Below are 11,664 nucleotides of genomic sequence, written 5' to 3'. Positions count from 1 at the left end.
GACACCCCGTACCTATTATGCCCAAAAACATATTTTTAGTGAGCTCAAGTCTAGGGTTTGATGTACTGATATATATACATCATTATAGAAGAGTGAGACACGAATTTTTGCCCCCAGAGAGTTCGTCGGAGGCTGTATTAAAAGAGATCATATGTGGTGAGCGTTAAATTGAATCTTTTAGAATTTTAGTTATTCCTTTGATAAATCTATAGTTGAAAAGTCTATTGGAAGGGTCCAGTACATGAGAATCACGTTGAAGAAGATTGTGAGTAAGGAGACGAGTTGTAGGCTTGTCGATCTTACAGAGCCAAGGTCTTGCAAAGGGTTGTAAGTATTCATAATATCTGTAATCTCTGGATAATCTTTTGATAGTGATTTTCTGGGTTTGAGTGCCCCGGAGAAGTTTTACTTTTAGATCAATTTCTAAAAAGTTTTCTCTTCGTAACCAAAATATATGTATCTGCCTCTTTATTGCTTTATATATTTTGGGTGATTGAATTGTTTATTGCTTCATAGTATTAATTCCGCATAAATTGTGATAAACAAGTTTTTGGAATCGACATAGCATTTTTCACTATATATATATATATATATATATATATATATATATTTTCGTTGACACTAAATGAATACTAATTATATTTTTTTATACATTAATTTAATCTACAAACTTAATATATTTTTCATTCACTCCCTATTTTAATACATTTTTCATTGATGCTTTGACATCTCCCCCATAAAAATGTCTGCCTCCATCCCTCCCTGGTTACCTAATATTGAGTTGTATATACAATTTTGACACCACAACAACAACACACACAGAAAAAACAAGCATTAATATTCCAACATGAAAGAAACACAAAAACATAGTTCTAACCTATGTTATCATCGAGAAAGAAAAAACAGAGACTTAATTGGATAATATACGGTCACCTCCCCGGGCACCCAGGAGAATGACCCACACTACATTCATTCATTACAGAAGAACCTTAATTAGAAACCCCATTTCATATACTTCCACTAATCACTTCTCCCTGCGCAGACGGCCGGCCGATCAGCTAGCGCCTCCTGCTCGCCGGCTCCTTTTGTGAGTTGAAGTACACCGTCGCCACCGGCAAACCCAAATCGAGCTGGCCGGCAAAAAGACGGGTACTAAAGTTTGCACGAGAGCCTGGCTGATCCACAAGTCCCAGAGGAGCCTTCTGCCGGAACAGCACCAATATGTACCGATGAATTCCGATTGGTGGCCGTGGCCCCACATATGGCAGAATCTCCTTCCCTGATGAAAATCAGCATTTGTAAAACTCATGTAAAATAACGCCACGTGGGCTTCTACATGTTCTCCACGTGGAGGGGCTTATGAAATGCCACTTGGGATCAAAGAAGGCAAGGTGACTATGACAATTGACAAGTGGCAGCAAACGTGTCACTAGTGGATTATGTGCCAATCACGTGTCAGCTAAAGTCATTCATGCAAGACAAAAGTTAAAAAATATGTAAAAACAAAACTGATATTATAAGATTCTTACAAGATTTTTAGAAACAAAAAAACAAAGCATATATAATATTTGAAACGTTTACAAAAAAAAAAAAGTTTTGCCACGTGGCGAGAGCAGCATAAAGGGTGGTGCCAGAGCATGATATGTATTTTGGCTGATTCTGCATATTTTTGCGGCTAGAGACAGTTGTTAATGAGCAATTGGTGTTGGCCAGAAATCTGAAACATCCGAAGACCAAAGACATGCATGCATGTTCATTTTTTCTAAGCAACTACCATGCATGCATGAATGTTGATTTTTCCTGAAAAAGATTCTCTGTGAGCCTATGAAGGAAGGATGCCCACTGAGGATGTCAGTGCCATCCATATATGTCCCATGTACGTCATTGCAACATTAGTAATTTTTGAAAATATAAATGTTTTTTTTTTTTTTTGTCGTGATTTGTGAGTGTTTTGACTTTTTATGTAGGAAGAGGAAAAAAAAAATGGAAATGGTTAGCAAACACACCCTTAATCCTCTTGCAAAGCAGATGGATATATAAACAAAATTTATCAACTTAATTAATGTAGTTTGATTTTGAAATATGAGACTAAAGAAATTTATAATCAGCTTGCATGCATTCACGCATTCAGTTGTGGATGGAAAATATAATTGCATTTTTGCTTGTATTTTCCCAAGATCCAAACAAAGACTAGAGATCGAGTACTCTTGGTTTCTATACCTCTAGTTGGGTTAGTTCCACCCGGAATGTCCACCACAATCCTACAACCACAAACACACTTCATAAATGAAAAATATTTTGACCATAGGTTAAAATGAAAACCATAGCTTAAAAAAAAAAAAACAAAAAAGAATTAAGTGACCAACCAATGGACCCATTCTCTCATGGTGGGCTCGCTAGGGCTGGGAGCATCAGGATCAATCATCACCTGCATAATCAACATTAATATAAGCAAGATCACTCATGCATGCAAGCTAAAAGCTAGGTTAGAGAGAGAGAGAGAGAAGACCAGAGAATATAGCTCGTCTGAATGCCCAGAGAGTGTCATTTTCGGAGGATTGACAGCCATTGAAGGCTTGATATCACAGCCATTTGTCACGTGCTTGGGGCCAAAGTAGGCAGACATGTTGACGGTCGGAACAAACATGTCTACAACATCACCAATCACTCGCCCCACAACAAGCGGATCGACGGAGGCAGCCATGAGAAAACGAAAATAACAAATAAAAAAAAATTAATAATAATAATAATAATTAGAGGCTTTTTTATGGCCTGAAGGGAAGACATATGAGTGTATATATATAGTGGAAGAAAAAGGTAAATGGGATTCGTGGATTTTGTGTAATCCAATGGTGCATGCATAGGCCATCACAAAGCTTAGATGCGCAGCGATCAACACGTGTGAGGCCACTCCATACGAAAAACCACCATCCTTTCTTTTCCTCGTTACAAATGGCCGCATCACAGCCCTCCGTTTCCACCATCACCTCACAAAGTAAGAACGCTTAATTAAGGGCGGGCGTCGTCATGCACATCACCTCAAGATAAGCATGAATTAAAACTACAGGCCAAAATATATAGGCTTCGTGGGGCCCAGAGGATAAAAGAAATCAGTGCCTTTTAGAGCAGGTACAGGTTGTTAAGGCGGACCTTGATGCACTACAGCGCAGCTCTCTCTTTAACTTCCATTTCTGTGGCTTTGTTCTTGATTTAAGGAGGTAATAAAAAACTGGTCTCAAAATGACCTGCGAGATTCTCTTCGGGGAACTTCTCTTAAGTGTGTTTGTGCTTATCTAATAGATGGTTCGAAATCTTCTATCAGCCGTTGATTACTACACAAGAGGATTCAATCACTTCCACTGGGAAAAAAAAGATGTCAGGAAGTGCGGTGCAGAAGATTATGTCCATTTTCCAATGGGGGCCCAGTTCTGCAGCAGAAAGAGCGCAGCTTGTTTTTCCTTCAGCCAACACCAGCATGCCACGTGCTACAAGGATAAGTGTTTTTTCATTTCTTGGCCCACTATTTAAATTATCAGTTTTTCAAAAAACTTAAATTAATAAGAAATGTATAAATTTAATCACTTAATAATTATTCTCACTCACATGTGGGCTAAAACTTTCTTTTAATATATAAAACCCAACATGTAGAATATTTAATTTAAATGTGGTGAATTTATGAAGTCAATGTTTGATTCAGGACCTCTAACTCTGATATCGTGTTAAATTATCGTTTATCCCAAAAGCTTTACTAGTTATCCCAAAATATTAAGCTAATATGAAGATGCAAATTTAATCACTTAATATACAAGTGAAACAAATTTAATATGCAAATTTTAAGTACTTTTTTTTTTTTTTTGACATGTCCGCACAAGAGGGGGGAGGAGATTCGAACTAGTGACTTCCATTTCATTAAGTGTGGTCTCAGTCGATTGAGCTACCTCTTGGAGACAAATTTTAAGTACTAGTTATCACACAAGGGTTGTAATTTATGAAACAAAGCCCAACTCATTAAGAGAGAACTCGATAGAGTTATAATATACAATCATATCTACAAGTGATTTTAAGAATATGTGAAGTCGTTATACGGGGAATAAGTATCGTCTTCATTTTAAATGTATGCACTTTATAGTTCATTAAGATTTAAAATTGATGCATTAAATGGTTAATATCATGTCAATAATGAAATAGAAGAGCCCAAATTTTAAATGAATCAAAACTTGACTAAATTGGTCCCAATTACTCTTCGAGGCGGAGTGGAAGAAGAGAAGATTAATCTCGAACGAGAAAAACAATCCAACGTCTTCGAAAGAATTGAACGAGGAGCTGTATGAGATGAAATTCTCTTGTACAGTTCTGTGGAGTGGTAATTAGAGTGACTTAGAGAGCATCACAAATGAGCTCTTTTTTTTTTTTTTTTTTTTTGGTAACTTCACTTTAAACCCCTGAATTACCACTCGATTTGACAAGTCCCCTGAACTTCAAGCTCATGCTATATCACGGGACGCAGGCGTCAAGCTCGACACCCAAAAAGAAAAGATAGAAAAGTCTGGCAAAAAGAAGGTGCCTGGGGAGGCGACAGAGATGACGAATCAATCGGCGATTCGTTGCCAACGCATGGACGATGGGGTGGGGATCCTGTGGAAATAGATAGAGACCACTGCTACCCGATTGGGCAATATGGGTGGTCCTAAAGTTTGTCACCGCCAACCAACTCCACGCTTTGTGGATGAAGATAACGTGATTGTCGTTCATAGGGAGCAATCTGAACAACAGAGGGCGCGGATGGAGGCAGACATGCCGCGACAAGCCAACTTGACTGTTATTCGCGAGCCTCAAATTCATTAATCAAACCCATATTCGGTGGAGGAGGAAAGGGAATATGTGGATGAAGATTTTCAGGAATCTAAGTTCCTTAATGAAGAGTTCAAGTATGAAGATGTTGAAGATCCTTCACAAGGATTCGTGGATTGGGATTCCCTACCAACCTATGAATACGATGTCAGTGAGGTAGATCCGAATGAAAGACCTTTGCCATCTGACCTAGAGGAAGAGTGCGAAGAAGCTATGTTTTCTCCTATATTTGGCGGCCTCTACCCCGAGGAAGATGACCCATTGGAAGAGGAGTAGATTATGAACAGGCTAACGAAGACCTTCCAAGTGAAGTGCCTAATTTTAGTGATGAACAATTATGTTGTGTTGATTTCCTTGGTGTAGACAAAATCTTGTCGGATTCTCGTAACCATGACTCTAATGAGTTTTATGCGGATGAGGAAAATTACATGTTCACAAGGAAAACAACGGTGGAAAGAACCAACCGGATTTGAGGACGAATTCTCCCCAACAGGGGGAGAATGATGTAAGGTGAAAATTAAACCCTACGAACTTTAATGTTGAGGATGTGAATTCGATGGCGAATTCTCTCCAACCTGAGGAGGATGATATAGACCGGAAAGTTAAGGATTCCATAAAGAAGAGCGATAATTAGGGAGAAACTAGCACCTGACAAGTTCTACTAAAAATGTCATATCTAGAGTTTCAGACCTACGATTAGAGCAATCTTTGAAGTGTTGGAAAGCGAACTCAAGGATCTACAAAGTCATGGTACACGAGAGTTTGCTAATTTCGATGTTTACTAGGTCAAAAGGACGTCCATTCGTAGCTCGTTCACAAGCCGTCCAAGCCGTCCGAACGACTAAATGTTATTTTCAGTTTTTCATTGTTTTACGCACTTTCCTTTCAATTTTAGGAGGGTCCATCCGAACGGGGATTTGTCCCGTCCAAACGGGCTTCGTAGAATTACAATAATCGACTTTATTTCATCTTTTATTAGGTTTAAGATTTTGGGGGTCTATAAATACATGCTTATAACCTCTAGAAACACAAATTTGGTTTATATATGATTTTCTTCAATAAGAATACTCATGGTTGAGTTTCTTTTGTGTTTTTTCCTTAAACCTTAGATAGCATCTATTGTTTTAAGAAGCTTTTTTTGATTCATTGATAGTCTCATAATCATAGAAGTATTTATCCCGTTCCTTAATGCTGTTATTCGTTGTAACCCAGTAAGTCACGTTGCATTAATACCCCTGATATTTTTTTATAAAATTCCAAATTTACCCTTAATTTCAAATTAATTTTTTTTTTTAAAAAAAAAAAAAAAAGAATCACAAGGTGACCCACGGTTGGGCCACCTTATGACCATTTTTTTTCAAATTTTTTTTTTTTTCTGAATAAAAAGAAAATTGAAGGGTAATTTTGTCTTCTTAGGGGCTTTGACAGCAAAAATTGACAGAGGGGGGTAAATTGACTGTAATTGAAAGTTTAGGGGTTCAAATTGAGATGTTTTGAAGTTCGGAGGGGGGGCTTATCAAATCACGTAATAATTCAGGGGTATAAAGTGAAGTTTCCCATTTTTTTTTTTATATTTTTTAAACAGCACCAATGAGCTCTTTAAAATGTACATTTAGCCAAAATTTAGAGAAGAATCTAAAAAACACATATTTATCAAGCTCTCCATCATTTCTCCAAATTAATTCTTGCCGGGATCTCTCTCCATATTTGATGCTAATTTTTCTTTAACCATTCATTATTTTATTACTTTCATTTTTTTCTCTCTCTCCATATGTGAACTTGGAAGTCCTTTTTACTTTTTTTTTTTTTTTTTCTTTGGTGGTTAGTTTCAACCAACTAACAATCAATAAAAAAAAAAAAAAATTTAATTAAAGTACTAGAGAAGTATTTAAAGTCGGTGCATCAACTGTAGTATCATGTCCAACAGTTGATGCACCGACTTTAAATCACAACTATAAAATAAATGCTATTTATTTCATTTGAAAATATAAATTAGACTCCAAAGTACACCTAGAGGGGGTGAATAAGGTGTTTAATAAAAATAATGCAAAATTAAAATTGAGAAGCATGCAACAATCAATTACCAAAATATGTAAACCAATAAATCAAAGAGACACCAATATTTTGGAAATGAATTGGAAACCTTTGAAGAGCTTTTCAAAAAGAAAAACCACCCCGAGGCAACCAAACCCAGGAAATCATGCACTATAGAAGAAGGAAAAATTACAAGTTATTTACACTGATAAAACCTTTGAAGTTGAAACAAACTCGTTTAGACAAGTGGCCATTCTTGTCTTCTACCTCAATAGTTCCCCTTGAGCCTATGGAAACTTCTTCTATTGATTTACCATGTCAGAACCTCTGACAGACTTCTTTGATTGTCGATGAAGAACAACTTATGAAATCACTTCAACACTCTAAAAGAAAATAGCTCTAACGCTTTGAATCCTTAAAATTCTCTCTTAGCACAAAATAAAATGTTCCCTCTTACTTGCTTAGGAAAATCGTGCTATGAAGAGCCATATATATAGGAAACTAAGAATTAGGTTTCTTTGCTGAATAGGAAGACCCTAATATGGAAAATCCGAGGTAGCGTTCACACAACTAACGGTCTCGTTCTAACGCAACTAGGGTTTATATGAATCGAAACTGAAATTGGAAAACCCTAAAACGGCAAGTGCCAACTTTTGTTCGGACGGTCCTAATAGCCGTTCAGACGAAGATAGGATAAGCATTCTTCTTGTGATGCCAAGTCCAAACCTATAGCGAATGGCCTTGCGAACGGAGCTCTCTAGATCTACTATGTGCATCTCCTGACAAAGGCCCAGGACCAATCCAAGACCCACCAGGGACCCGACCAAGACCCACCAAAGGCCCGATGTGTTAAGTATAAGCATAAGTATAAATTATACTTATACTTATAATTTATAAGTATGCATATTTATATAGGTTAATTAATATTTATATCTATATTATCATACGAAAGATCCCAATGGATTCTGGGTCTCGGCTCAACCTAAAGTAAAGGGCACCGCAGTGCATCAGGGCAATGATCTTGGAAATGCTTTTAAATGTGTTCAATTTATAGTTCATCTTTGACACCTCTAGATTTTTATTTTCACTTCTATAGCCGGATCTTCTTGCTTAGATTCTAGAGTTATTACAGCAAATGATACAATCATTTTGTTTTAGATATTTGGATCAAGTGATGCTGTTGATTTTGTTCACAAATTATCGAAGATAAGATCACACCTTGCAGTTTCTTTCTGACAAGTCAATTAGTAAAGCAGCACTTTGACTTACTGTGGAACTTGAAATCTATTGTGTAATTGGTCCCATCTGATTGAGTGGACTTGTTTTTCTTTATGCTTATTTAATATCTAGCTTATTAGGTTCTAATTGTCTTCATTAGATTCTATTTCTGTCTTCTTCAAGTCTATTTGTTCCAAGTTTAAAAAGAGGAAGAAGAGGAGTGTGCCATTATTCCCTTATTACATAATTTGTCTTCAACAGCTATGTTATGAGATGGATTAATGCCATCTGCATTGGAGACAGAAGTAATTATGAGTTTATTTTTTGGTTATTCCCATATATAATTTGAATATAGGCTTGTCTTTTCCAGTGGAAGCCATTTACTGTTCAAAACTGCTTTAAGTGGTTTGGCCTGTTTCATCAGTGAGCTATCCATACTATATACATAGTTTTCCACTGTTTTGGTGGACCACAATTCAAGTGGGCATCATATGTCATGTTCTGTTTAGGAAAAACAGAATTTGGCCAACCATGTTGTTTTATTTCACAATTGGTATAAAGAAATACTGTCTAAATTATCCTTGCAATTAGGAGCCACATAATTTAGAGGGAGGGTTTAAGAAAATGTTTCCAGGAACTGCTTACCATGCATTGTTTCTTGTAAATAATCCATTTTTGTTAAGCTTTAACTCAAGTTATTTATGTCAATCGGTTACTTAGAAGGCTTACATTTGTTTGACAAGAAGGGTTACCCGTCACTGCAGTATGCCGTGGTCTTATAAAGGAACTTGTTCATGAGTGGCACTGTAAAGACAACTTCGCTGCAATTGTCATTGTTTTCAAGCACACGTAATTCCAAAGGCTCCAACTTTGCTCTAGTAGAAATTTGTTGCTAATTGCTATTGATTGCATTAAAGTTTTGTTTCTTCTCAATTATATAAGTTCTGCAGACATTGCTCTTGATTATATATTATTGTCAAATATTTTTGATGACTTGCTCAGTTTTGCATACTCGGTAGAATCAGACTTTGAATGCTGTTGTATGAAGCAGATGCCCCATGGTTCAAAAAGTTGAAATATCTAGTGATGTGTTTAATAGTTACATTTTTTTTTTCTCTCTTTTTATGGGTGGTGTATAAGTATAACAATCATTTGTCTTAGAATATATATTTATATTAAGTTTATTTTCTTATAAGAATATTTCTCATTTAGGTTTGATTGTAATCAAATCTTTTATATTCTCTGTGTAGGGTTTATTTGTGTTCTAGAGTTTACTTGCTTATTACTCATAATCTTTCTATAAATAAATAAAGACGTATGTAATATTGTTTAATACATACTTTAATTCAAGATGTAGCCATTACTTTCTATCCGATTTTGCCTATCTTTTTCATATTTTATTTCATATCATATATTTCTTCAATTTGGAACAAATCAATTAGTTGTTTCATCTAGTATTGTTATTGTCCTTCAAGGACCGATTGTACATTTTGTTTAGGTTGGGTATTGACCTTGAAGTAGTTTTGGATTTGGACCTATATTGGCGTTTAACTCAATACAACTTTAACACAAAATTCTGACTACTTTGAAAGAGCGGCATCCTTTAATTATAATTTACTCACAAAATTTCAACATGCTTTCTTCATCGTTAAACTACTGATTAAGGTGTAACAACAAGCATCCAATAATCCTAATACAATTCAAGCACTAATTATAAACTTAACACTAAACAAAAAGATAAAGATTAGAGTGAGATTACCCAAACCCTACCCCTTACAACCCCTTTCTTACCCAAACTAGACATTAGCCAGATCTTTTGCTGTATCCCTTGTTGACCTGCATTTGAAATTGCACAACTTCTTCACCATCTTCACCATCCAAGAGAGTGGACCAATTGTGTGAATCATACAAATAATCACAACCGCTCTCGTCCAAGTATATACCAACATAAGAGACCACAAGCTAATTCTATCAAAAATATTGCATGTAGAAAATGGACAACTTCATCATAAAAATGTGGCGGGGTCACCAAAATCAGTACCCACATATAGGTAACTATCATGGACGCAATTGAGATGGTCATGACTAAAGTAAAAAACCATATAAAGATGTTGCTTGTAAGAGGAAATCCGCAGACGACCAATAGTAGGTAAAAATATGGATTGGCATAAGCAAAAACTGATCTGCCGGTGATAAGTACTAACATATATGTATTTTAGTCCCTTAACTTATATTTGTTAATTCCTTAGTTTTGTTAGTTTGTGCTATTTTATTTCTTTTATGTGTTTTCTATGTTTTTGTAGGCTTTTGGAAGAAAATGAAGCACTTCTGGTAATGTTTGAGCATTAAAGAGCAAATTTGGGAAAGCTAGAAGTTCTAATAGTATGATCGATCTCAGGGGACCTGCGATCAAGCGCACTACCATAGAGGTCCAGACGAGCGAGCAAGGCGTGCGCTCGTGCACACAAGGGGAGACTCGATCCCAGACATGCGATCGAGCGCACATGGCCGCGATTGAGCACACCCATGCGCTGGAGGAAAGACAGTTGCAGCCAGACTTCTTCGGCTTCACATATTTTATATTTCCTACAAGCCAAACTACCCGTCATTGTACTTCAGGCCAAACGCCACCAAGTGGGTTTATCGCAGCTTCACAACTAGCGGTTGAAATCAGAGTGGCCACTAACATTAATGTGCCACGTTTTTCGTCCACCCAATTGGATACCATTACATGAAACAATGAAATATCTTCTTTTAAGACGTTCATATATAAATAGATAGAAAAATATATATGAATGTATTTCTATATTTAAAAGAAGAGAAAAAAAAAAAAACCTCATATGGTCCTTTCTTTTGTGAACATGTTCTCTGGTCACCTGCATTTGTCCTGATTTTAGAAAGTCTTCATAGACCCCTGAGCACATTTTGACATTCTTCTAATCAATTATTGCTGCTTGTTGTGGAAATGTGTATGGTTCAGCATAGGCTGGGGATCTAAGAATTTGGTTATATGTAATATGCTTCTCAATGAAGTACCCACAAGACCTTTAAGTTGTGCATGGTTAATAAAATATGAGATAACAAATATACTTGTTTACAAAATAGTTCATGCTTTAAAAGTCTTTGGAAAATTGGTATAGAAACAGAAACATAGAAATTACGAGTAAACTTCACTGCATTTTGTAAATCGATTATCAACTATTGGTTGATGATTGAGTGACTATTTTGAAAATCCCTTGCATTTTGTAAATCTATTATCAACTGTTGGTTAATGATTGGGTGATTCTAACTTGCGTTCAAATACAATAAGCACTCAAAAACTTCCGTTGAGCAAGATTAGCTTTCTTCTATTTATTTTTCTTTTATGTTTGAATTTCTTTGCAGAAAGCTTGAGGTGTATGATTGTAACCGTTAAGGGAGAAAATGGTATAAACTCAAAAATATGTTTTTCCCTGCTAAACTGGGTTATTGTAAATGTGTTTGATTGTTCTGTGCCCAATACTCAACTACAGTAAAATTTGTTCATATTGGAACTTATCATATTTAAAGAATATTGGTGTT

General features: G+C 36.0%; 1 protein-coding gene across 1 annotated transcript; it reads right to left on the bottom strand.

Moving 5' to 3' along the window:
- Window positions 1–821: 821 nt before the first annotated feature.
- Window positions 822–2,784, bottom strand: LOC132184826 (protein MOTHER of FT and TFL1). The gene is made up of 4 exons (XM_059598600.1): window positions 2,510–2,784; window positions 2,367–2,428; window positions 2,221–2,261; window positions 822–1,279 (listed from the first exon to the last, which is right to left on the bottom strand). The coding sequence occupies exons 1-4, from the start codon at window positions 2,702–2,704 to the stop codon at window positions 1,059–1,061; spliced, it is 519 nt and encodes a 172-aa protein (XP_059454583.1). The 5' UTR covers window positions 2,705–2,784; the 3' UTR covers window positions 822–1,058.
- Between the last annotated feature and the right edge of the window lie 8,880 nt (window positions 2,785–11,664).

The sequence above is a fragment of the Corylus avellana genome, chromosome ca6 (assembly GCF_901000735.1).
Source record: "Corylus avellana chromosome ca6, CavTom2PMs-1.0".
NCBI classification, from domain to species: domain Eukaryota; kingdom Viridiplantae; phylum Streptophyta; class Magnoliopsida; order Fagales; family Betulaceae; genus Corylus; species Corylus avellana.
Note: the sequence above shows the minus strand (reverse complement) of the source record. Positions and strands in the feature narration are given on the sequence as shown.

Bases quoted from the DNA above. Each gene is read 5' to 3' on its own strand.
- LOC132184826 (XM_059598600.1), bottom strand. From the start codon at position 2,704: ATGGCTGCCTCCGTCGATCCGCTTGTTGTGGGGCGAGTGATTGGTGAT. The intron at 2,262-2,366 runs GTTGGTCACTTA...TTGTGGTTGTAG, and splicing joins ATGAGAGAATGGGTCCATTG to GATTGTGGTGGACATTCCGG. The intron at 1,280-2,220 runs GTATAGAAACCA...GATTTTCATCAG, and splicing joins TGGAACTAACCCAACTAGAG to GGAAGGAGATTCTGCCATAT.